This window comes from Gastrolobium bilobum, unplaced genomic scaffold, assembly GCF_033153095.1.
Source record: "Gastrolobium bilobum isolate Gb01-03AN ecotype WA unplaced genomic scaffold, APGP_CSIRO_Gbil_v1 utg48080, whole genome shotgun sequence".
NCBI classification, from domain to species: domain Eukaryota; kingdom Viridiplantae; phylum Streptophyta; class Magnoliopsida; order Fabales; family Fabaceae; genus Gastrolobium; species Gastrolobium bilobum.
In genome coordinates, this window is record NW_026896970.1 from 40,913 (window position 1) to 67,077 (window position 26,165).

General features: G+C 33.6%; 2 protein-coding genes across 2 annotated transcripts; both read left to right on the forward strand.

Annotated features, from left to right (window-relative positions):
- Positions 1-1,195: 1,195 nt before the first annotated feature.
- Positions 1,196-2,357, forward strand: LOC133303083 (uncharacterized). The gene is made up of 3 exons (XM_061502945.1): positions 1,196-1,403; positions 1,519-1,968; positions 2,140-2,357. The coding sequence occupies exons 1-3, from the start codon at positions 1,196-1,198 to the stop codon at positions 2,355-2,357; spliced, it is 876 nt and encodes a 291-aa protein (XP_061358929.1).
- Positions 2,358-14,289: 11,932 nt separating this feature from the next.
- Positions 14,290-18,928, forward strand: LOC133303082 (calcineurin B-like protein 1). The gene is made up of 9 exons (XM_061502944.1): positions 14,290-14,503; positions 15,222-15,355; positions 16,266-16,348; positions 16,794-16,853; positions 17,849-17,957; positions 18,057-18,109; positions 18,275-18,355; positions 18,524-18,636; positions 18,724-18,928. Exons 2-9 carry the CDS (start codon positions 15,277-15,279, stop codon positions 18,785-18,787), a joined length of 642 nt encoding a protein of 213 aa, XP_061358928.1. The 5' UTR covers positions 14,290-14,503; positions 15,222-15,276; the 3' UTR covers positions 18,788-18,928.
- The last annotated feature ends 7,237 nt before the right edge of the window (positions 18,929-26,165 follow it).

Below are 26,165 nucleotides of genomic sequence, written 5' to 3' on the forward strand. Positions count from 1 at the left end.
TAAGACATTAGGGTTCAACTATTTTATAGAGAAATAATGAATTGTCTGAGCAAACGAATTAATTAATTATAAAATACAATATAGGAATATAAGGGAGGATCGGAGGTGAAGTGCATCCTGACTACAGTCTTTTTACAAAATTTTCACCAATATTTTCTTAGCGTTCTTGATACTCTTGCATGCGTTCAAATTTAATTGTTTTTAAATTTTCTGTTTTAAATTTAATTGTTTTTAAATTCTATTTTAAAATCCCAAAATCAATTACTTTCACAATACAAACAAATTTTCTTTTCCAACTTAAGGGGAATAGTTGAATAATACTTGGTGCATTAATCCTCGAGGGAACGATATCTTACTTATCATTTTGTTACTTGAAACGAACAGTATACTTGCCGATTTCGCAACAAGTTTTTGGCACCGTTGCCGGGGATTAATTACGCCAATTTTAGTCTTAACTTTCGATCTTTGAGATTGGAATTTTTAATTTTTTTATTTTGTTACTAATTGATTTCTCTCTTTTATGCGAGGTAAAGCTAACAAAGAACCTTTACAATTTGATCCAGAAATCGATAAGACTGCAAAGAAGAATAGGAAGCTAACCAAGCAAAGGAAGATAGAGGAATCCTCGAGTTCAGAGCCAAAAGTTGAACCCGAGATGGCAGCTAATAATCAACCACCACCGGAGGAGGAATTGATGGAGTCAATCTTGGCTCCACAGTTCACGAGGCCAAATTCTAACATCATCAGACCACCAATCAACGCCAATAATTTTGATATCCAGCCAGCACTGATAACTCTGGTGGAGAAATACCCATTTGGCGGAGAAGATTATGAAGACCCCCATGATTTCATGGATAGATTTCTGAGAATCTGTGACACCACCAAACATAACGGGGTGTCAGATGATGCAATAAGACTCTGACTGTTCCCTTTTGCTGTAACAGGGAAAGCTCTCAGATAATTGGATAAACAAGCTCCCAACAACATCAGAACGTGGGATGAACTGCCAGCTAAATTCTTTGCTGAGCACTTCTCCAGGGAGAAATACAACAAGTTGGTGAATGAAATCACCAACTTCACTCAACAATCAGGGGAAACTCTATGTGCAACTTAGACCAGATTCCAATAACTGATCAGAAAGTGCCCCACATATGATCTGCCAGACGAAAACAAGGTCAGAATCTTCTACAATGGAATGACACCAGATTCCAGAATGGTTGTCAATGGTGCAGCCGGTGGAACCATAGCAAAGAAGACAGCAGCTGAAACTTTAGAGTTGATCGACTTTATGGCAAGGGCTGATAACGCATCAATAACAATTCAACCAGTTCAACCAAGAAGGGGAATCCTTCAGTTGGAAAACAATGATGCATCACTTGCAGAACATCCTATCTTAACAGCTAGCTAGTCTGAATGCAAAGTTGGACAAGTTGCAACTCTCTACAGCTCAAGTTGACTTGGTCAACTGTGAGTATTGCCAAGGTGAGCATGATACTAACGTTTTCCTAACATTGGTAGGAGCAGATGCTTTACAAGTGAATGGAATCTGGTATGAACCAAGACCACAGCAGAATTTCCAGAGAAACCAGAACAATGCTCCAGGAAACAATTTCCAAATGAGAATTCAAGGGGGAGGTTTGGATTACAAATCCAACAATTATTTACAACCTCCTCCTATTCCACTCAAGGAGCCATCCGGATTGGAGAAACTGGTGGAGACCCTGGCTTCAACTACCAATGCTTTCATTCAAGAGACAAGATCAAATTTCAAGAATCAAGAGACTTCAATCCGAAATCTTGAGACTCAGATTGGACAGTTGGCCAAGCAATTGAATGAAAGAGCTTCGGGAACATTCCCCAGTGACACTATAATCAACCCAAGGGAACACTGCAATGCCATCACTACTAAAAGCGAGGATCTGGAAAAAGTGGAAGCTCCTACAGGAAAGGATAAGCACATTCAAGAAGGCAAAGAAGAAGCAAAGGAGCAACTTCCTATAGTTCAAAAGAAGCAATGAGATTTCTCATGTTTTGAGAAACCTCCATATCCCACGCGTAGCAGACAACATGAGCAAAGGAAGCAAATGTCTAAATGTTTAGATATTTTTAAGAAATTGCAAATTAACATTCCTTTTGCAGAAGCTCTGGAGAAAATACCTTCGTATGCAAAGTTCCTGAAGGAGAAATTATCTAAGAAGCGGAAGCTCACAGAGGATGAACCTGTTACACTAACAGAGGAGTGCAGTGCAATCATAGAAAAACTTGCCTCCAAAGTTGAAGGATCCAGGGAGCTCTACTATTCCATGCACCATCGACAAGACGACTATAGAGAAAGTCTTATGCGATCTTGGTGCTAGCATAAATGTGATGCCCCTCACCCTGATGAGGAAGCTAGGAATTGATGAAGTAAAGCCAACGAGGATAAATGTTCAACTGGCCGACCGCTCAACAAAGCAAGCACATGGTATTGTGGAAGATGTATTCGTCAAGGTAAACAAATTTATAATTCCTGTTGATTTTGTTATTCTTGTCATTGATGAAGATGCCAGTGTGCCTATGATCTTCGGGAGGTCATTCCTAACAACCTCAGGAGCGCTAATCGATGTACCTACGGGAGAGTTAATAATGCGCGTGGATGGAGAGCAAGCAACATTCAAGGTACTTACAAATGAAGCTCTATTGCCTGCATCTCAACCTAAAAAACAAATTAACTACATTGCGGAGAAAAAAGGTTGAGAAAAGGAACAAGAAGGAAGACCATAAGAGGCATGAGGAAAGCAAGCCAAAGGTTAAGATGGAAAAGCCCAAGAGTAAGGAAGAACATGTGAAACCTATTAGTATATGGATGTCCTAGAGACAATCTTTTGATTAGATTAGAACATATGTGGACCTTTTTATATTGTCGCAAATAAATAATATGCACTCTTTATCTTGTTTCATATTTTGTCTCAATATTATTGTTAATATATTATATGAGTAACTGGATAAACCCATTGGAATAAAATAGGTATCTATTGAGTATCTGTGATGAGATCACGATCATGAGGATTTAAGGATACCAGATGTTTATTCCTAATTTTATGTTCCTAGTCTAGAGACACTGAGAATGGGGATCGGTAATCTCGGGTAAGACTAGCACGACTTATCTACTTGTATTCGGATACAAGGTAAAGACCTCATGAGCTACAGATATGGAGATATCTTAGCTAAAGTCATGGGTGGACCTATAAGGGTATAGCTCGCACTGAACAGACCCACAAAGAGACTCTATGAGGAAATCTTACAAAAGTATCATTAGAGCAGTCTCTTAATATTTGGGTATGTCTTTCCTTAGACCATAAGTTGTCACCTAGACTGTGTTCTAGAAGGCATGTTTTGATTGTATACCTCGTTTACCTGAAACATGGAGACTCATAGGTATACTTTTGGGCATGTCCTGAAAGAGCACAGGCCTAGGGTGATAAGCTGAAGGAATTCGTCAAATCTCTGTAAGAGATTAGGTTATCTGTAAACTGGAGAAATCGGGATGACATTTACAAGACTCGGGAATCTATGCATAGTAAAAGAGATCATGAGATGATCTGCCTTTAGAGTCAGTAAATTGAAGATTCCCTATTTCGAATTAAAACTTACCCTAAACTGCAAGGGTTGATACACTTCTTCGCCCTAGGTTTAAAGGGAAGGTAACCGAGATGAAAGGAAATACATACGGCAACCAAATATGTGTAATAGGATGATCAAGTCATTAATCTAACTAGTTCTGGGGCAACAAAGCATTGCTAGTGCTCTGTGTTGTCATTAAATGGGTTATGGGATTGTTGGGCCCGAGCCCATTTATGTCAGTGGCTATGTTAGACCTAATGGGTCATACACTAACACCTTATTGTCATGATGATGTAGCATTAAAGGTATTAGGCCTAATAATGGTTGTTAGCCCAAGAAAAAGTTTGGAAGCTCACCTAAAAGGGAAAAGAGCGTATGGATCATGTAGTGGGCTTGGATGGTCAAAGACATTACTAATTAATTTAATTAGTTAAATTAATTATCAAATATTTAAATTTTGAATTTGAATTTTGAATTTTGAAATTTGAATTTTGAAATTCGAATTTAAATTTTGAATTTTGAATTTAAATGTTTGAACGTTTGAATTTAAATGTTTGAATTTGAATTTGAATTGGCTATGAAAAGTTGTTTCATACCAAAAGGATAAGATAAGATCTTGTTGGAACAAATCCCTTGTATCAAGAGGAGATCTTTGGAGATCACCAAGGGCTGTTTGGGGCGCTGATTTGGTGTGATTACAAGTGTCATCTAGTCAATCAAATAAGCTCCAATCAGATTTGGTTGGTTGAGAGAATCAGTGAGTGAGTTGGTTCAAATTTGAATGCAACTGCTTAACGTATCTGGACCCCTTTTGGGGCTGAATGGGGCGCATAGATGGCTGGCCATATGATGGCCATTAGGTCATAATTTTGACTAGATAAAGATCTAGTCTCATGAGGATTGTATGGTAGGCTGTTGGGAATTTTGAATTGCAACAACTCCACCCTTTCTCTCCCTTTATGTATGCCATTTGTGATCAGAAGTTGAAGAAGAAAATCTGATTGCATCCTTGCTTCCTCTCATCCTTTTGGTGCGCCATTTTTGTTAGGTTTTTCCCTAAGTGTTTTGGAATTAACTTAGCATTTTCTAAGAGCATCCATGCCCCACTTTTGTGAAGTTTTCATGCTGAAGACTTCACTCTTCTAAACACATTTACCTAGCCTTCTCCTTCACACATTGGACGCCTAGCAAGCTTTTATAGTGATCAATTAGTGGCTTTTCAAGAAGAGTTCTTGCATCTTGACGTGGGGTGGTGTGGATCAATGTTAGAGGGTTTGAACCCTTCAAACCTAACACTGATCTCCTTGGTGTTTGAATCATAAACAAAGGTAACATCATGCTGTCTTAAAGCATTAATCTTGATTGCATGTGTTATTCCGCTTGAAATTTTTTGTTTTTCCTTCTCACATGCTTCAACCTTCAAGGTCATTTTTCTTTCAAAACCTAAGCTTAAAATTTCTGAGAAACTTCCTCCTCATCCACGTGCATATGATCCTGGAAAGACACAATACTGGATCAAGAAGAATGGGTCACCAGTGGTAGCATGCTTCCAACCACCGTAATCACAGGGGGTACGTCAGGCTCGTGACGTTAAACAAGCACTAATTGGAAGGCAATCCAATAGTAGTGTTTTTATTTATTTTATTTGCTTAGTTAGTTTAATTTTAACAAGTCAAGTAATTGGTGAATTAGTGACCATATAGAACAATTTTAAATCTGGGAATGGCGCTAGCAGCGCCACAAGACCAAAAGTACAGTGAGATCCGCGCCGACAGCGCCAAGGTGGCGCTTACAGTGCCAGAAACCCACGAAAGAATTGCGCCAACAGCATGAGATCCACGCCCTCAGCTCCATAGGTCCAAAAGTTCCAGTGAGATCTGCGCTCACAGCGCGAACTCCATGTTGTCAGCGCCAGTACTCTCACCATTTACCTTGACTTTAGTATTTTCTTTTTGCTGTTTTGAGATTATGGTTTGATTATGTCTCCCTTGTTAATGTATTTCACTTTTATGATTATTCTGTTTGATGGTTAAAAGTGTGTGAGTGTTCCACCTGTGCAGAAGTAGCTTCACTCGACTAGTTTAGTTTGTTGCTGAGGACAACAACGTTCTAAATCTGGGAATTGGTCGCATACATTATGCGATACCTGCTAACTGCGGAACTACACAACAGAGAGGACGTCTTAGAGAAATTTTTCTGAAAAAGGGAAGATTTTTTAACCTTTATATTTTTTTTTTAGTTTTTGCTGTTTTAATTCAATTAATTTTCTTTAATTCAATTTGTTTTTAGAAAAATAAAAAATTAAAAAAATAGTGAATTCCTGAATAAGCGTTCTTAGATTTTGCAAAGCTTGCTCATGAAGTAATTATATTGAATTATAAGAAGCATGATATCTGTGGAGCATTCAATTATTTTTATAATCTGAGAATGATGACTGCTCGTTTGTATAATTGTTTTGGTAACAAATTTTAGATAATGCTTGATGTGAAATTTTGAAATTAGATTCTAATTTGAATCACAACTGTGAGGATTTGAGCCTAAACAAAAATATTTTTTTCAGAGAGACCTCACTGTAGTAGTTTCTAGAACTTGAACTGTTTCTCTAGCTTGCATGCATTACTGACATGATAAAGGCATGTTTATTCTTGTTAACTTAGAGCCAAACAACCTACCTAAAAGAATTTTCCATTGTTAGCCCTTTTGAGCCTTAGACCAATTTATTCAAAAAAACCTGTTGAAAATTACTTAACCATTTCTCCATTGACACACCTTGAAAGAGATTGAAATGATAATCAAAGGAAAAAGTCAAGGTACTTCTCAAAAGAAAAGTTAAGTAAGTTGAAAAAGGAAACAGAAGAATGGTCTGCAAAATACTACAAAGAAAAAAGAAATTCTGAAAAAGAAAAAAAGAAATTTGCAGCTCAAAAGAGAAAAGAAAGAAAACATCTGCAAACAAGGAAAAGAAAAAGGTAGTGAAAAAGGGAAAAGAATCCCAAATTGATGAAATGTGGTAGAATCAAAAGACTGAGAAAGAAGTAATGTCAAAACTATCAGAATTTCAGTCTGTCAAATTAATCAGCCTCTGACCAAAAGATTCTTACCCCAAACCAAGCCAAGTTATAACCTATCAAAAGACCTTTTGATCAGTCTATGCATGTCAAATGGGTTCCTCAATCTTAGGAATTAAGAAAATGTTCAAGCTTATGGAATTACTGCTACACTGATGGAATGAGTGTGAACTCCTCAAACACTGGAGCGATGGGAGTATATTTATCTGGTGAGGAATATTCAAGTTAGGATCTAATTTCTTGATACAACTGAAAAGCATTGTTGAAGTTTTAATAGGAAGTTATACATGCATAGCAGTCTGATTTCTTAAGATGTTCATGTTCCATGTTTTTCTTCACAGAGTTAATCTTTGCCTCTGACTTTAATCTATTATATTGCTGAGGACAGCAACGTTCAACACACAATCAAGAAAAATTCATTCTTATCTCAATTATCGTATTTAAAAAAATTTCTTCTTTGAATATATCAATTGCTCAAGAGCATCTTGACTTTCCAAACTATTCAAGAGTATAATAATTCAAATATTCAATATAAGGTCCAACTCATATTTATTATCATAATTCAATTATCTATCAGAGTAAAAATCCAAATTCAAATATCATTTCATAACTCAAATATCTATCACCATCAAAATACTAAGATTATTCCCAAACATATCGCACATAATAAAATTATATTGCAAATAATCAATTTTTCTTAGGAATTAAAATTAAATAAAGATTCATATATAATTATATAATTAATCTTATACTTTTCTAGGGTTAATCCTAATAAAGTTCCCAAATAATATAAATAATTTTACAAATAATTATATTACTTTCTAAGGTTAAAATCCAAATAAGTTCCCAAATAATAATTTTACAAATAATCATATTATTTTCTAGAGTCAAAATCCAAATAAATTCTCAAATAATATAAATAATTTTATAAATAATCATATAAATTTCTAGGGTTGAACCCAATAAATTCCCAAATAATATAAATAATTTACTAATAACTAAAGGTTAGGGATTAGGATAAACAGAACTATAATGCCATAAGCATCAGGATTATAAACAAAAATTCATATAAGTTAACCTACGATTATATAGGGATTAGGATTACATATACCAAATTCCAAATAAAAATATAACCTAAGAGTACCTAGGGATTAGGATTACCTGGTCTCCGTGTTTGCTAACCCTAAAAGGAAGAGTGATTTGAGGAGAGAAGCGGTTTATAACCAAAGGAAAATAATGATTTGAGCAAAGATGCGGTTGATAACCAAAGAAAAATAATAAAATAAAATAAAATTTTGAAGTAAGAAAAGAGAGTAGCAGAGGAGAGGAGGAGAAGAAGAGAAATACTGATTTACAAAAAAAAAGAAGAGAAATACTGAGGATTGGTTAGGGTTAGAGTAGGCCTCCATTTATAGCTAAATTTTAGGGCTCAGACATGGGCTGGGTTTCATACAATTATTTTTCTTGTGGCTCAGAATATCGCTGACTTATTTGTTGACTCAAGGCTGACTCATGATTGACTCAAGACTGACTCATCATATCTAATCAAATAAAGTTTGCTGACTCATCCTAATCCAATGCATTTAATATTACGATGCTCCTAGGAATAAATACTATTTTACTATTATTGGTTATCATAATATAATTCAATTATAATCACAATAATTATTCACATTACCAATCAAACATTAATGCATAAATGTCCAATCAACTAATAATTCATTTAATCATAATTTATCATTAGTCCTAATAATAATATATATACACACACACACACACACACATTATTATTTTTGTCAAAAAATATGTATGAAGCTACAGCATCCCGAATAACATAAATTAGTGGTTTTAAAAGGGTTAATAATATTGGTAGATATGCTTTGATGCAGCATGAGAGAGCAACCAAACAACATTATGGAGATATTATAGATAGAGTTCAGGGTAGATTGTTTGGTTGGCAAGCCAAATGCCTTTCTCAGACTGGGAAGATAACACTTACTCAATCAGTTTTGGCTTCTATCCCCTCTTATCAAATGCAATGTGAAAAGGTGCTGCTTGGAGTATGTGCTGAATTGGAGAAGCCTTAGAGGCAATCTATCTGGGGGATAAGGAGGATAAAAAGAAGATGCATCTTGTAAGTTGAGAAATTATAACAGCTCTAAAGTGAGATGAGGGTCTTGAGTTGAAAAAATTAGTCTCTTTCAATGATGCGTCTAGCGAATTTATCATGGAGTATATATTCTGATACACAAACTCTATGGGTAAGACTTCTTGAAGCTAAATATGTGGGCAACAAAAAAGGTATGCATATTTTTTTCCTGTAAAAATGGAGATTTAGTTCTATGGAAACATATCTGTCTGAGTTAGAGGAAAATGGAAGAGCATATTACTTGAGAGTTAGCAAATGGTATCAGTGTGAGATTTTGGCAAGATAGGTGGGCTCATGGAAGGGATAAAACTTTTTTTCCAATTCCTTGGGAAGAGGCCACGAAGAAGGTAGCCCAATATGTAAATGAGGCTGGTGAATGGAAACTTGATGAATTGGCTAGGTGGCTTTTGAATGAAGAGATTCAAGTAATTAGAAGCTATTTGCCACCCCAGCCTCAAGATGGCTTCGACAAGCCAATGTGGAATGTTCTTGGGCAAAGTGGTGTTTTAATTAAAGGCATTTATCAGTTATTGACAAAAGGAAGGGAGGAAGAAAGTGAAAAATTAGAAGATTGGAACATAATTTGGAAGTGGAAGGATCCTCATAGGATACTGTTATTCTTGTGGAAGTTGACCCACCACAGGCTTCTTACTAAAAGAATGATGTCCATTATGCAATTAGGGGAACCAACTTGCAGATTGTGTAATGATAAAAGAGAGTCCTTGATGCATGCAGTCAGGGATTGTGGTTTAATTCAGCAGTTATGGGACAGATTGGATGCTCCAAGATACTGTCATAACTTCTTTTCGTTAGAGGTCTAAGATTGGATTATTTTTAATCTGCAGGTAAAGACCATAGACAGCAGAGGGGTACCATGGAATACCACTTTTGCAGTGACTGTTTGGTTCACTTGGAATTGGAGAAATGAAAGATTACATAGTGAACAAGGGCTACAAACTGGATATAGTCATAACTTTATTTCGCAGTATACAGCTCAAATTTGGGCATTTGAAAGAGATAAAAGTTGTGAAGACAAGAGTGTACGGTGTGTTGAAATATCAATAGCCTGGCATTTACCCGAAAAGGGATGGATTAAACTTAACACTGATGGAGCATCTAAAGGGAATCCGGGAATGGATGCTTATGGGGGAGTCATTACAGACTGTGTAGATCAATGGCTAAATGGGTTTTCCTACCGGGTGGGCCACTGTATAGCTATAGGCTTTGTTTAGGAGTTTAGAGAGGATAGAAAGAAAAGGAATTAAAGGGAGAGGGAGGGGAGGGAAGGGAAGAAAAATGAAGGGTATTCCCTTCCTTTATTTGGGAGTTAAAATTCCCCAAATTGGGGGAACTTTAATTTTAAGAACAAGAATAGTTTTGGGAAAATCCCTAAATCCTTTCCCTCAATTTTTTAAACTCACAAACAACATTCCTTCCTTCCTCCCCCCCCCCCCCTCCCCTCCCCTCCCTCTTTCAAGATACCAAAAAAAAAAAAAAATAACAACCAATATATGGGCTCTGACATGTTTTGAGTATCACGGTATGTGAAACAGGACAGAGATTTTTATTAATTTGGATATATTTTTAATCCTCCCATTATTAATAAAATAAAATCGTCATGTGCAATACATAAAAAAAAAGTGAGATTCATTTTTTTTCTTCTCTTTTTCTCTTTAACGAGTCCTACTGTTTGGAAAAGAAAAAAAAATTGTCTGCGCACGTTAGGTTTGATTGTTAATTTGTTATATTTTGTAAAAGTAACACAACGTGGTCGGCTATTCTTGGACGGATTATTTGACACATAGGACAAATTAATCTAAGCCATATGCATCTGATTAGTGATTAGTGCTTTAATGAGATGTTTATTTAAAGTAAGCTATGAGCTTATTAATTAGAGTAAAAGATCATTTAATTTCACTGGATATCCAAAATTATTCTTGTTACTGGACAACTATATCGTGTTTTTTATTATTCAATAGTTTTCATGTTAATTATTGATGATCATCTTTGAGTGGTCAATAATAGTCATTGAATAATTAACAATATGATATTTGTTGTTCGAAGTTATTATTCATATCAGATTGATCAATAATAATCACTAAATAACCGTAACATTAGAAATAGTTATTATTTGTTTATTTTTAGATAAATCACAAATATTCTCCACAGTAGACAATTCTGTTCGAGGTTTAAATCCTTCCAAAAGATGATAATATATGGAGGATTGAACACATGCTCTCACCTCATCTGCTTAGTTCTCATGCGTGTCAATTGAGCTACTATCATTTAATAATTATTATTTATTTTTAAGTGGTCAATGTTAACTTTTGGGTATTTATTGTCAATGTTTATTATTTATTTATGATTTGTTAATAAAAATATCAATGACTATCACGAAATTGGATTATTGCTCATATTTGGGTTGTCAATAATTATTATTGAGTGGTTAATAATTTGATATTTGTTATCAACAGTTACTGCTCATTTCATATTGGTTAAAATAATAACAACAAATATTAATTTATGGGTTCGCTTTTTTTGCAGTTACTGCAAATAAGTTATCTGCAATAAGCTCAATACGACGTCGTTTTGGGACGAAAATCATAGTATTTTTGTAATTTTAATTTATTTCAGAGTTTTTATAGTTTTTATAATTATAATTTTTTAATTTTTAATCCCAAAACGACGTCGTTTTGAAAGTAAATGCAGATAACTTATCTGCATTAACTGCAGAAATATTTTTCTGTTAATTTATAAATACAAATATTATTTTTAAAGAGTATAGCTTAATTTTCTTCATTTGAAAAACATGAAATGAGTGCATTTTCGAAAGAGATTTGTCATTCCCTTTCGGGTTTCCTAAATTAAAAAAGTTAATCCTGATAAGCATGGTCAACTAAAGCAAAAACATGTGCGAGTGTGTGACTTTGTTGAAGCCTGTTTCGATTGGTCTTAATTAGCATCATAGTCTAACTGACATAGAAGGTGCCATTGATGATTTGGATCGTCTCATGAAACAAAATATAATATTATTATTTGAGAAATTATAATTATACAAAAATGGATCAATAACAATAAAAGAAGAGAAAAAATATATATTAAAATAGGTAGTTTTAAAATCATAACCGTTGATTCACCTTTATATAATTATGATCTTCTTACCTGACAATATCATTTTTTTTTCACATAAAAAAATCCATTTCCATCATTGAGATATTCCGCCATTAATTAATTTATAGATGTCAGAGATTCTTTGCTTCTAAACCAGCATTTCTACTAACTTTGCTACAGATTAATTTTCCACAAAGCATGTTAGAGTAGATTAGTTGAATTAAATGTTCACGGGCACCATCCTTGATGGTGGACCACTGACAATTAATTTATCAGGAAGGCCCTCTTATTATTCAATGTCATTTGGTTATTCAGCGGTCTGAATATTTTTGAGCTAACCATCATTATGTTTTTGAAACTCCTTTGTTAGTGATTTGATACAGTTTTTCTTTAAGCCTTCAATGGAATAAAGCAAGGATGTATCTGCAAAATAGTATGACATGACTCAAGTCAGAAATTTAAGCAAATTTAACTATTAAGAGCATGTTTGGATCCTCTTATTTTTAAGCTAAAAAAAGAGCTTAAAAAAAGAAGCTAAAAACTGTTTGGTAATTACATAAAAAATTTAGCTTAAAAATGATTTAAAAGCACATATTTCAAGAAAATTATCTCTCTCTTTATAACTCTTCGTTTTAAAAAAAGGACACAATTCAAGAAAAACAAATAAGAGCTTAAAAAAAACTCCTCCTAGGAAATAAGTTTTTAGTGCTACTATTGCACCAAAAATTCAGTACATCCCACCAATACATATATTACATGTCAGCTAAAGGTTTTTTTTTTCTCTGCCAAATTTTTTCTCTCTCCTATGATGTCTCCTATTGGTGGGATGCACTGAATGTTAGTGCAACAGTAGCACCAAATATTTATTCCCTCCTAGGAGCTTTTAGTTTTCAGCTTTTTTTTTTCATTTATTAAAGTAAGAGCTTTTCATTATAAGAGATTTTTCCAGAACCTGTTTGGCCTAGCTTATACTTATAAGTAACTTCGAGCTTAAAAAAGAGAGGATCCATACAGACACCGAATAAAAGCCATCACCTTGTGTTTAGAATATTAATATTTATAATTGGGGAATGATTAGCTTTGAAAATCCCTATACTTATTTCTAGCAAGTGGGTATGGAGGCGAAGTCTCTTTATTGGCAATGGTGATTTTAGATAATGTTGCAGAGAAATAAAGATATATCTGTGCAGCTATGATCTAAGAGATCTTCTTGAATGTGTTTTATTGGTGGTGAAGAATTCTTTCTTTATTGATTGTTGTCTCTATTTTTTTATATGAAAGTTGAATTTAAGTATAGGATGAAATCATAAAAAAAACTTATACATTGTGTGCTTCAAACCCAAATGATTCTTTATAAAATGGAGTGTGTTATAAAGATATTCATTAAATAATTTTTTAGATTATTGGTTCTTACTGTTTGTAAATATGTATATTTGATGGACTGGTAAATTTTTTTATCTTGAATATAAATATTAGTAATTTAAAATTTAGCAATTTTTTTTATAACTCACATTTTAAGTAAAAGAAATAAGTGGAGTTTTTTCCCTATAGATTACCAAAATAAAAAAGAAAGAAAGATAATAGATGAAAGTTGGTATATACAATTTGCTCATTTCATCGAAATGTTGTCCATAAATAGATTTTTGAATTATAAATTACAAATAAATTTAAATTAACGCCGACCTATAATCAATTCAGAACATTGCAACTCCTAACAAAACGAAATCAGTTCTTATTATATTAGATTCTAAATTCAAAATGAGTATAAATATGCACAAATCCTATATGCTCTAAATTACATTAAAATCTAAATCAAAATGCAATGCTTTAAATTAAATTCAAAATATGTAACAGTAAATCAACCTAAGAATTTTAAAATTCAGTTAGCTTGAACACCAATTGAAATAAGTTAATTTAAAAAAAAAACTAAAGGTGTACTCTACAATGACTTATTACATTTAAAACACTTAATCGATGTCCAAATTTTCAAGAAAGTAAAGTAGGAAGAACATATTTTTTGACTATTATTTCTTGAAGAAGAATATTCAACATTAATGTCACATATTTTATTTTAAAAAAGAAAAAAAAATGGAGTTAGTGCCTGTAATTGAGTGACACCTTCTTAATAGTAGGACTTTTCGAGATGAGGAAATTAATTTAGTAGAAGGATCTATTCTATTGTGATAAATTGCCAAAACAAACACCTTTCTTACTTGTTAAGAATGAAAAAGTGGGAAAACCAAATATAGGGGTAAAAGTAGGAATATTCCAAATGCTACACTCTGATTCCATTTTTTCTGTTTTTTCTTTTGATAAAATTAACCTAAAAAAAAAATAGCGACCCTCGCTACCAACCAATTTCGCCGTTAACGTTTCCAACTTTACTTTTCAGTTGAGGGAGTTTCCGACAAGAACAGCGTGAATCTCTAATATATATACATATATATGACACATTACGCTTTTTTTCTCCCTCTAGAACTCCGTGTCTCCCACTTTCTCTCTCCTCGAGCTCTTGTTCCCATCGCCATACTCACTCAAATGCTAGTTTTCTAGGACTGAGTTTTCAAGTGGGGTGAGTCTCTTTTCATCACCATGATTCATTATGCTTTCGATTGTGCTCATATTTTGACTTTGTTATGATTCCTTTGTTTTCTTGATTCTTCTTTTTTCTGTGTTTGATTTACATGATGTTCTTTTGCGGTTCGTTGGGGGAAGAAGGAAAAAGTAATTACAATGTGGGTTTTCATTTTTATTTTTCTCTTTTGCTAATTGAGGGTGTGCGTGAGTCTATGTGTGTGTGTGTTATCTTTCTAAGTGTGTCCTCTGTTGCGTGTTGATGGGATCAATGGAATCCTGTGATATTGATTGTTCTTTAAGTTTGAAAGATTATTTCATCTTGTTAATGGGGATAAAATTTTGAAGTCAAGGTCGAATTTTTATTTGTTAATTATTCAATATTTTATTTGCCCCATGCCCTTCTCATACTCCAAGTTGTTTTTGAAGAGTCAAGTTCTGAGAGTTAGTCTTCTTCAATAATTACATAAAAAAATGTTTCTTTTTGTGACTCTGAGCTCATAGCTATCTTTTCTTAATTATCAATTATTGTTTCTGCCATACAGTGATGGACGTCTTCAGATTGCAAGCATTATTTTAATTTTTCCTCCTTTTTCTTTTTTATTTTTTTTATTTCTTTAGTTGTGTTTAGATAAGATAACATGTATTGTTGTAGGGTTGATTTATTTATTTATTTTTTTATTTTATGTTGTGGTGTTTCGATTTGGATGATTTAGGGAGCTCTGAGCACTGGTCCTGTGCCGTGCTTCCTTGCCTGCATTTCCTCCATAAATGGGCTGTTTCAACTCTAAGGCAACAAGTCAGTTTCCTGGGCAGGTGGATCCAGTAATTCTTGCATCACAAACAGCCTGTAAGTTGATTAGTTTTTCCAATGAAATGATGCAAAGCTGTAATTCTCACAATAACAAGATTGTGGTTTGTTGTGATTGTCACTGTTTTATTGAATTCTAAGTTTACACACTTCCGAGGCGTTGCTTCTTGTGAATTATTTACTCTTGGTCTTGCACTCTTGCTGGATGAATCTTACAGTTATAATAATAACACAAAGTTATAATAATATTCTGTAAGCGCTTGCAATTATGTATGGTATGTTTCCTCTGGGGTTTCTGAGAAGGGAAAGATTGCAAGTTTGCAGCCAAACAAAACACAGTTCACTTTATTTGGTTTATTGTTAAAGGTAGGCACAGTTGGATCTGTAAAGAGTAGCACTTCTCCTTGGGCCTACCCTTTTTTAATCTATCTTAATTGGGCTACATGAAGTGAAACAATTTTCATTTGACAATCTTTGTCAGTATTGCTTGTGCTGTATCTGCTGGTATATATGAATGTAATATTATAAGTTGCATTTCTTCTGTATTTTGTGTAGTAAACCAAACCAAAGTAAAATGTTGTTAGTTGCTTTCTACTTGCAAAATTGAAGAGATTAAAGAATAGTCTCACATCTTTTCTCTGACATTAGAATCTGTAGCTTATAATCCTGTCTTTTCTATTCTGTCACCACCTCAAGTGTAAAAGGCTGTTTTTTCTTCCATTTGCTACAAAACTTTTCTCCTCTTCGGAACACACAATTTTAGACCTATGCATTCTGCGAGCTCTGCTGATTTGAGAAATAAAATCTAGATTTGTTGCATTTGTTAGTCATTAAGAAAAAAGTTTCCATCCATGATGCGCATTTGTTATGCAATCGCTCTATCTCTACTTCTCAAGGACTCATGTTAGTTTTGTAGTTTAAACTGGTGTATAAATTTTTGGTTTCCCAGTCACTGTCAGTGAGGTTGAAGCCCTGTTCGAGCTTTTTAAGAGCATCAGCAGTTCTGTTGTTGATGATGGACTAATAAGCAAGGTACTACATAAAAAATTCCTTCTTTCTATCTCCAGTTGTTCCCTGGGAGGAACTTAGTTATATTCTGACATCTACCTTGTGATGGGTATTTGTCAAGAGAAATTAGTTCATTAGTTTTGCATGTGTAGTTTATCACAAGAATTCAGGCCATATATTTTGGTTTACAAAATTTTGGAAATTTCTGTTTAATCATTTATGTGTCATATGGAGATAATTGGTTTTGATTTTCTGAATGATGCTTCCAGACATGAATGATCTACAGTATATTATCTCTTTTCTTTGATTTTTTCTCTCACATATTTTGATTTTAGCTTATTTTTTTGGCTTTATACTTCTTCATATATTATCGTCCTAATCCAGTTGACACACAAGTTTATTTTGGTTATTTGTTCTTCAAATTGAATTCATAGTCCATATTGTGGTCACGGGTGTTCTTTCTTTGCAGGAAGAATTTCAATTGGCGATCTTCAAGAATAGGAAAAAGGAGAATATCTTTGCTAATCGGGTACTCTACATCATACTTGTGCTTTCTTAATATTAATAACTATGTCATAATTGTTGATGTTTCCTGCAAGCATGTGTGAATGTATATAGGCTGACCCAAATGTACTCTTTAGATCTGATAGGTTCCAAGAATTATAAAAGTCTAGAACTTTAGAAAAGTAAGCAAAGGAAAGCGGAAGACACAAATGCTAGGAAAACAAGAGAGGGAGTCCTCTCTCCAACTGATAATGGCTTAGTTAATCTGTTATTCTGCCAAAAGTGCCTACCCAATACAATTTCTCCTATGTAGCTACTACTGACCTAACCTCCTAACTTGCCTTGTAACTGCCTATAACAAACCCATTTACTCCCTACTGTTTATTTCTTTGGGAATATTGCAATTGAAGTAGGGTATTGAAGAAATTTTCTGTTTCACTTTATTTTCCAGCAAGAAACTCAATGTACTAGTCCTTTCAATACAAGCCTGTAACTTGTTTATTGTGAACCATTTTGTTCGGTCCAATATTTGTCAAATTTATACATGCAGATTATTTTTATCATCTCCTTGTTTCCTTTTTGGAATAGAAATCAATGTTTGATTACCTTTGCAACTTTGTTATTGTTGAGATATATAAAACCATTAATGTAGCCTCACCCAACAGCTTAAGCTTTTGGGTTGAATTGGTTCTTTACATGGTATCAGAGCCTCGGTGTACCGGGTTCGATCCTCACCGCCCCCCACTTTCTTTCTAGTGGAATTTCTTTCTTCGCACAGGTAGGTGGGCCTGTGCATTGTCCACCCTTCAAGCCCAATGGGCTCTTGTGTGAGAGAGGTTGTTGAGATATATAAAACCATTAATGTAGCCTCACTCAACAGCTTAAACTTTTGGGTTGAATTGGTTCTTTACAGTTATTGATTTCTTCGTTGACATGTTATGTCATTCTTGTGGCATCTCCATGAAGTAGCCTTTTCAATTGACTAGATATCTGTTGATATCAGAAATTTTCTACATGCAGATCTTTGATCTATTTGATGTCAAGAGGAAGGGAGTCATTGATTTTGATGACTTTGTTAAATCTCTCAACGTCTTCCACCCAAATGCACCACTAGAAGACAAGATAGATTGTAAGTTAAAGATCAAATCCTCAACTCATTGTAATTTACCCTTGATTCCTTACTGTGATTTAGTTGTGCTGATATATTGGGTTTGGGTTTTTCTTGCAGTTTCATTTAGGCTTTATGATTTGCACAATACTGGCTTTATAGAGCGCCAAGAGGTAAGATGGTGATTATTTGTTCATATACCCTTGATGCAACTAAAGTGTTCAGTTTGACAAAACAAAAGAAGTGCTAATCTACACATCGATATGTCTCTGTTCTAAACTGATGATTTTCAGTTTGGTCTTGTATATTTAATCATTCTTTTTCGTGATTTCTGACAGGTCAAGCAAATGTTAATTGCGCTTCTTTGTGAGTCTGAAATGAAGTTGGCAGATGAGGTGATAGAAACAATTCTTGACAAAGTGAGTTGTGCTTGTAAAATTCCTAGATAATATCAAATATTAGATATGAAGCATTTTTGTAAGAAATATAGTTTATTGATGCTGTGTTGTAACCTCTCTTTTTTCTTCCCTTAATTATCAAAAATTAAATAAAAGGCTTAAGCTCAACATTGTATTTTTTGGGGCCAGACTTTCTTAGATGCTGACCTGAACCAAGATGGGAAAATAGACCTGGTCGAGTGGCAGAAGTTTGTTTCTGAGAATCCATCACTGCTAAAAATCATGACCCTACCCTATCTGAGGTATGTCTGGAATTTTCTTTTATGGTAAATATTAATCTAATTTCATCCATCTTTTTATGTTCTAACTATGTATAATACTTTATGCAGTGATATAACAACTGCTTTCCCAAGTTTTGTATTCAACTCTAACGTGGATGAAGTTGCTGCTTGAAAGCACCAAGCTTTAGGTTATGCAATTAGTGAGAAAGTTTGGTGTATTTATAAGAGACAGAGATGAAGTAATAGATGCCATGCATGATGTAGTTAGCCTTTCTCAGTAAGTTGTAAATCACATTCTCATTAAAATTTTCCAGTCAGGTTTGAAGTTAATGCTTTGGTTATTATTATTATTATTATTGTTATTATTATTAATGCTTTTCTTTTCCCATTTATGGAATGCCTCACATTTATAAAGGTGAAAAAGATGAAGATCATGTCAAAAAATAAAGAGTGAAAAGGTGGGTGGAGTGCTACATGTTATGACGAAAAATTGTTACAAACTCCTCAAAATTGATTCTATTTTGTGCAATAAATAATTGAAAATATTGAAATGCATTGGGGATACTTGGCTGGAAAAGTATAATAAATAGTATTTGTATATTTATTTCTTAGATTACTGAAATATCTAAATGCGTTATTAAAATTGTAATTGAAAATAAAACATCTTGAGGGTGGAATTTAAAATATGGGATTGATGTTAAAAGAAGATAGAATTGTGTTATTTTAAATAAAAGAAAGAAATATATAATGGAGATCATGGGGGGAAGTGGGATGATTTTTTTTTTAATTTAAATTTTAAATAAAAAATATTAATTTTAACTAAAATAACCATGCTTTAAAAGAATAAATATTTTTCCCTTAAAATAGAGTTAAACACTTTATCTCATTTTAAATTTTTAACAAGCTTGATTAAAGATCACCTTTTTTTTATCAATTGCACTTGAAGGGTAAAATTTCTTAATTTAACTTAATTGTATCACTGGCAAACAAGAGCTTAAAAGAAAAAACTGCACAAAGAATATGATAAAATCTTGAGCAGGCTAGGTAAGTAGATTTAAAAAGTTTATTTATGTCCTTACTTGACAAAATCAGTGATTAAATATAACGTAATAATTTTACAAATATTTTCAGGAGCTTATGTGGCACAAATTATATTTGTCATTTTAACTTTTTTACATGTTATATTGCCTTTTAATTTAATTTTGTTTTTTAATTTTGTCCTATAACTTATTGGATTAATACAGTATTTTTCTAATACTTAATTTTATTAATACTACTAATAGTGTAATCTTACGTGGCTCCCAATGAAAAAAAAAAAAGCAAAGTAAGGTAAGGATAAAATTGAAATTTTAGGTAAAATTTTGTCCTTACCTAACTTTATTTTACACATTAGGAACTATGCAAGATTATAAAATTAAATTACGTGTTTAATTCTCATTAGTGTATAAAAAAAATTAAAATCGATTGAGGTTTGTAAAGAAAAAAAATAAAAATCGAAGTAGTAGTACTTTCTTTTCTTGTTCTCTAATCGGGTCAAAAGCGACGTGTGGACAGAAAAAAGCCCCCACATATTCATATTAATTTTTATATCGTTTTAATCCATTTCGATATTTTTTAAGTAGGTAATCCATTCCGATATTTTGTTTTTCATCTTTTATGATTGATCTGATAACCTTTTTTTGAAGAACTAAAAGGAAAATTGGCTCAAATGTCACCAATAGCATAATCTGTTGAAAAAATCTCTAACCAAAAACCCATATTATATTAACAAATATATGAATGGAGTTAGAATTCGAAAAAACGAAGTCAGGCATTAAGGGTCTGTTTGATTCTTGTTCTTAAAAACAGTTTTTAAATTTTTAAAACAAAAAAATAAAAAAATTTGTTTGGGAATAATTATTTTGCAAAATGCTTCCCAAAACAATGACTCTTTTTTTGTTTTTAAAACCAGAAAACTAAAACAACTTGAGGATGTTCTCCAGCGTTGTTTGCGATTTTTTTTTGTAGGCGGTGGCAAAATTGTAATTATCAGTATTAATTAATGGCAGTTTCGTAAATATTAGATGGCATTTTTGTAATTCTAAAATTTTATTAATGACAGTTTCGTAAATATTAGATGGCATTTTTGTAATTCTAAAATTTCATTAATGACATTTTTGTAAATAATTACAACTTATTTATAACTTTAATTTAACTACACTCAAACAAGTTTTTTTGCTTTTTTACTCTCAAAATCAGTTTTTTAAAATTCATATTTAAACCAGTTTTTGAAAACAAAAAAACTAAAACACTTTCAAACACACCCTAATTTTCCCTCTCCCGATGTATCTTTTTTTTTTTAAAAAAAAAAGGGATAAACAAACAATTTTAAAACTAAAATAAAAAGTTTGATAGGATAGGTATATTTTTAATTCTTTCTTAAAAAAACTTTTTAAAGTATTCAATAATAAAAAGGGAAAAATATTTGTCCTTTTAAAAAATTATGTAATTTTAAGTGAGAGAAAGAAACAAACTAATATTTTTTATATAAACTTTAAATTAAAAAAATATACACTTTCTCCCCATGATTTTCAATACTTGTGTCTTTGCCTTACTTAAAATGACACAATTATATGTCTTTTTTAAAAGGACAAACAACAAACCTTAATAAAAAAGTAACTAAAGTACTAGAGTTTTTTTACCATTGTGCCCCTCATTAATTAAAAAATAATCATTTTTTTCCTAATCCAAAATATTCCACCAATCTGCCCTTGTTTGACTGTTGACTGAAGATTTAATCGATTACAACACGTATGTAATTGATTACATATTAAATAAAAGCTTTGACCGTTGACCTGTTATGCAATCGATTACGAAAATGGAGTAATCAATTTCATAATGTAACTGTTTTTTTCATTTGGCTTAAGGGGGTTATAAACGAAAGGTGTAATCGACTACCCCAAACCTTAAGGCATCAATTCGTGATTTTGCCTGAAAATCTTCAAGAATCGTGTGCTGGGTTCACAAGACAACATCATTCGCTCATTTCTCTCACTTATTGGTATGTTTTGTTCTATTTCTTTTTCAGTTCTTCTTTGTCTTTTTTCGGGTTTAAGAACCCTAGTCTGATTCTTCAAAGGTTTGGTTCGATTGACATGAAATTTTGCTATTATTCTTCGGTTTTATGGTTGTTTAGTTTAGGTTTTGATGAATGCATATGGTTTAGGGTTTATGTTTCATAGGTTTTGTAAAAAAAAAATTGTCGAATTTCTGGTCTGATTTTTTATTTTTTTTATTATATTTGTGTTTTGTGCTGTTGATAAATTATCATGTTTGTTTGCAGGTTTGTGTTGTTATCATGGCTGGTAGATGAGGTTCGAAGAGAGTAGTAACCGACACCGAAAAATGGACCAAGCAACGCTAGGACCGTCCTTCTTCTTCAAGGACACAACAGCTTGGGCATGTGGACCTCCCATTTGGGTAATTGCTTGATGATGATCCCTCGGAGCATGCACGATTTATTGATGATCTTTTTAGTAGACCCATTTGTTAGCCAAAGGCATTGGATTTGGCATTCTTTTTGTCGGAGGGATTTGACTTAGTGGCATTGTTGGAGGGTCACATTTGAGAGTGCTTGCTGATGTTATATCCATATTCAGAGGTTATGGTGAGGGCCTTCTACTATAACCTCAACTATATACAGAGTGAGCTGAGGTCTCATGTTTACGAAAAGGACATAGTGATGACGACTCTGATATGGACAAAGTTATTAGAGTACGACTTTGATGGTCATCTTACAGTGGAGTATGATGGGAAAAACAATGCCATCATTCCTAGATTTGTGCGAGATGATATTGTGGAGGAAACCAGGAGGCGTGATATCAGGCATGGGCATGATGTTGTTTATACTGTAGGGTTGCTTAGTGTTGATGCTCGTATCTTGCACTACGTCATCACCTACATATTGTTCCCCCGAGCTTTCAATCATGTGAGGGTGTTGGAGGGTGACTTTCCTCTGTTGTACCTGTCACGACATATAGGTGAATTAGGGGCACTACATATGTTGGATCATGTATAAGGCCAAGCATAAAGGTGCATTTCCAGATGCCTTTCGAGTTCAGAGGATATTGGAGCATTTTGATGTTCCCATGGAGACTGAGTGTACAAAGAGGCTCACATGCTATAATGCCACGTTAGAACAACGTCTATTGGAGCAGTGCAAGATCTCAAAGATGGATGCAAGTGTGTGGCAGTTCACAAGATAGGTTGAGGTTGACATCCCTGAGGTTGACCCAGATGAACACAATGTTGAGGCTAAGGCGGATGATGGTGACGAGGATGACCATGCTGACCTGAAGGAGATAGTTGAGCCTAAAGGTGGATTCACCTTTCGTGATGTCATGAAAAACATCAATGCCACACTTAGGAGAATAACAAAGATGGAGCTTAAACAGAAAAAGAGGTGAAAGAGCCATATAGATAAACAGAATGAAAGGTTTAAGCACATTCAATATCGATTCAAGGGCTTGGAGAATAGGCTTGGTCAACTGGAGCTTGAATGAGGATAGGAGGCAACAGGTGATCATAAGGAGGGGGTTGATGTGTCAGATGAGAGGGAAGAGGATAACAAGTCAGATGAGGGGGAGGAGTAGAGTTCCTTTGTATTTTCCATATAGATGAGTGCCATCAATTTAGAGCATGGGCTTACAGTGTTTGAAGGCCTCAATGCACTGGTGAAATGTGCAAAAAATCCTATGAAAGACGACCTTGTCGGGATAAAATCGACGTTAGTCAAAACACTCACGCATATCAAGCTTAAAGACAGAACCCACATTACACTGTGTCATGTATGTCAGTTAATTGGGCAAAAATGCATATGATTTGTCCCAGTCACCAAATAACTTCGCAATGCCTTTCATTTTTTCCTTCAAAGCCTTCTTGTAGGTTATACTGTATCCATACAGACATTGTATCCTCTCTTGTATCAGAACTAGTTTTAAAGATGGATATTCCTTTAACATGCCTATAAAAAATAAAGCAAATTCTCAATATTGTTAGTAAATATTTTCCACTAAATAAATAAACATAAACAAACCATATGTAACTGCACATCATACAAAACATACTCATAATGGCTGCAAATAATTTATGAATCCAATTGTCTATGATCCCGGGTAAGATCCTGGTTTAGGAATGTGTAATCTTTACACCACTTATCGACCACCCCAAGTATTTCCATTCTTGGGCATGATTGCCGTCACATAGCAGGGACAACCGTTAGCATGGTTTCAACACTTCATCACAAATCTATGCTATCGCTTTCTGCAACTATGGTTGTACGATGACCCTTCATACAATGTAATTTCATGGCATGTTGCATTTCAGATTTGTAACAAAACTCTTATTGCACATATAATGGATCCCTTAATTGCCAACCACTGTGGAAGTCATCGTCACCATACAACATCTCCTTCTCATCATTAAGGTGCACCCAATTAATGAAGGAATAATGTTGGCTTTTATTCCAAAATGGCTTAATCTCTGGCCTACATCTAAAGCATGATATTTTTTTTAAAAGCAATAACAACACAAATATGAAATGTTAAATAAGATTTGAAATTTACTAACTTACTACTGCTAACTGAGTCAACATGAAGTGGTGACATAGCCGAGGAACTCAGGTTTACTGGGTTTGTGTTAGCGATAAAATCACCCTCCATGTCAGTATCTAAGTTGTCACCTAGTGGAATAACACTCTCAGGTTCTCCCTCCTCATCGAACAATTTTAAAACTAAAATAAAAAGTTTGATAGGATAAGTATATTTTTAATCCTTTCTTAAAAAAACTTTTTAAAGTATTAAGTAATAAAAAGGAAAAAACATTTGTCCTTTTAAAGAACATAGAGTTATGTCATTTTAAGTGAGAGAAAAATACAAATTAATATTTTTTATATAAAATTTAAATTAAAAAACCCGTTTCCCCCCCCCCCCCCATGATTTCTATTACTTGTATTTTTTTCTCACTTAAAATGACACAATTCTATATCCTTTAAAAGGACAAATATCAAACCCTAATAAAAAAAATAACAAAGTAATTGAAGTACCAAGGCTTTTGACCATTGTGCCCCTCATTAATTAAAAAATAACCAATTTTTCCCTGACCAAAAACATTCCACCAATATGCGAGTGTTTGATAGTCGACTGAAGATTTAATCAATTACAACACGCACATAATCGAATACATATTCAAAAAAAGCTTTGACCATTGACCTGTTATGTAATCGAAACTCCTGTTGCATTTCAAATTTGGAAGAAAACTCTTGTAACACATATAATGGATGCCCCAATTGCCAACCACCGTGCAAATCATTATCACTATATAACATCTCCATCTCATTATTAGGGTGCACCCAATTAATGAAGGAATAATATTGGCTTTCATTCCAAAATGACTTAATATCTGGCCCTACATATAAAGCATGATATTTTTGTCAGAAGCAATAACAACACAAATATGAAATGTTAAATAAAATTTGAAATTTACTACTTACCAGTGCTAACTGGGTCAACATGAAGTGGGGACATAGCCGGGGAACTCAGGTTTACTGGGTTCGTATCAGCGTCAAAATCACCCTTCACGTCAGTTTTTGTGGTGTCACCTAGCGGAATAATACTCTCAAGTTCTCCCTCCTCATCGTTGTCCATATCCTCCTCCTCTTCCTCCCCCAATGTTATCTGACTTAACATTTATGTAGTTGCAGATAAACCGACAACTCTGTCTTCTTGACCAAAATATTGTGGAGCTTGTATGCTTGGGTAAAGATAAAGACTGACCATAATCAACTTCAACATATATCTCAATAAAATTTTGTAATTTTCGGTCAGCAAATGCATCTATAACACACTCCATATCTTCATCATCACATATACCATTACTAATGAAGTATATAATATCCTTACCAATTATAGTCTCTACCCTCGCTATTAACATATGAATGCATTGACTGCCTTGTAGCCTCAGATTTTGGTGAATTCTCCCATTGAGCTCATTGTATTAAGTGCCTAGTTTTATTTTCATCATTTTCATTTTCTTTCAAACTGGACACCATTGCGACCTTCAAAATGCCTGCCATTGTGGTAGATAAGTATAATATAAGTGTTTGAACTTGAGCTCATTTTTCACACGAAATTGGGACTTGGGTTTGGTTTGGTTCGGATTTTACAAAAAAAAAAAATGGAATATATAAGTGTAATTACAATAATTTCACAAGATTAAGGCTTTAGAGATCGTGAGATGAAATAAAATCTTGATGGGTTGAAATAGAGACGAGAAACGAGGTAGATTTTGGTGTAAAAATTGGGTATAATTGAAATAAGACTAAGACATATCGATATAGGGTTTCTGGGCATTATATAATCGATTACGCTATTGTAGTGTAATCGATTACATAATGGGTCGACTATCAAAGCTTTTTTGAATATGTAATCGATTACGTACACGATGTGATCGATTAAATCTTCAGTCAAAGCTCAAACATGAGCAAATTGATGAAATGTTTTAGGTCAGAGGTA

Excerpts from the sequence above, each read along its gene's own strand:
- LOC133303082 (XM_061502944.1), top strand. The coding sequence starts at position 15,277 with ATGGGCTGTTTCAACTCTAAGGCAACAAGTCAGTTTCCTGGGCAGGTG. Across the intron at positions 17,958-18,056 it reads ACTAGAAGACAAGATAGATT|TTTCATTTAGGCTTTATGAT; the intron begins GTAAGTTAAAGA and ends TTTTTCTTGCAG. Across the intron at positions 18,110-18,274 it reads GCTTTATAGAGCGCCAAGAG|GTCAAGCAAATGTTAATTGC; the intron begins GTAAGATGGTGA and ends GATTTCTGACAG.
- LOC133303083 (XM_061502945.1), top strand. The coding sequence starts at position 1,196 with ATGACACCAGATTCCAGAATGGTTGTCAATGGTGCAGCCGGTGGAACC. Across the intron at positions 1,404-1,518 it reads ACATCCTATCTTAACAGCTA|GAGCAGATGCTTTACAAGTG; the intron begins GCTAGTCTGAAT and ends TAACATTGGTAG. Across the intron at positions 1,969-2,139 it reads GGATAAGCACATTCAAGAAG|AAGCTCTGGAGAAAATACCT; the intron begins GCAAAGAAGAAG and ends TTCCTTTTGCAG.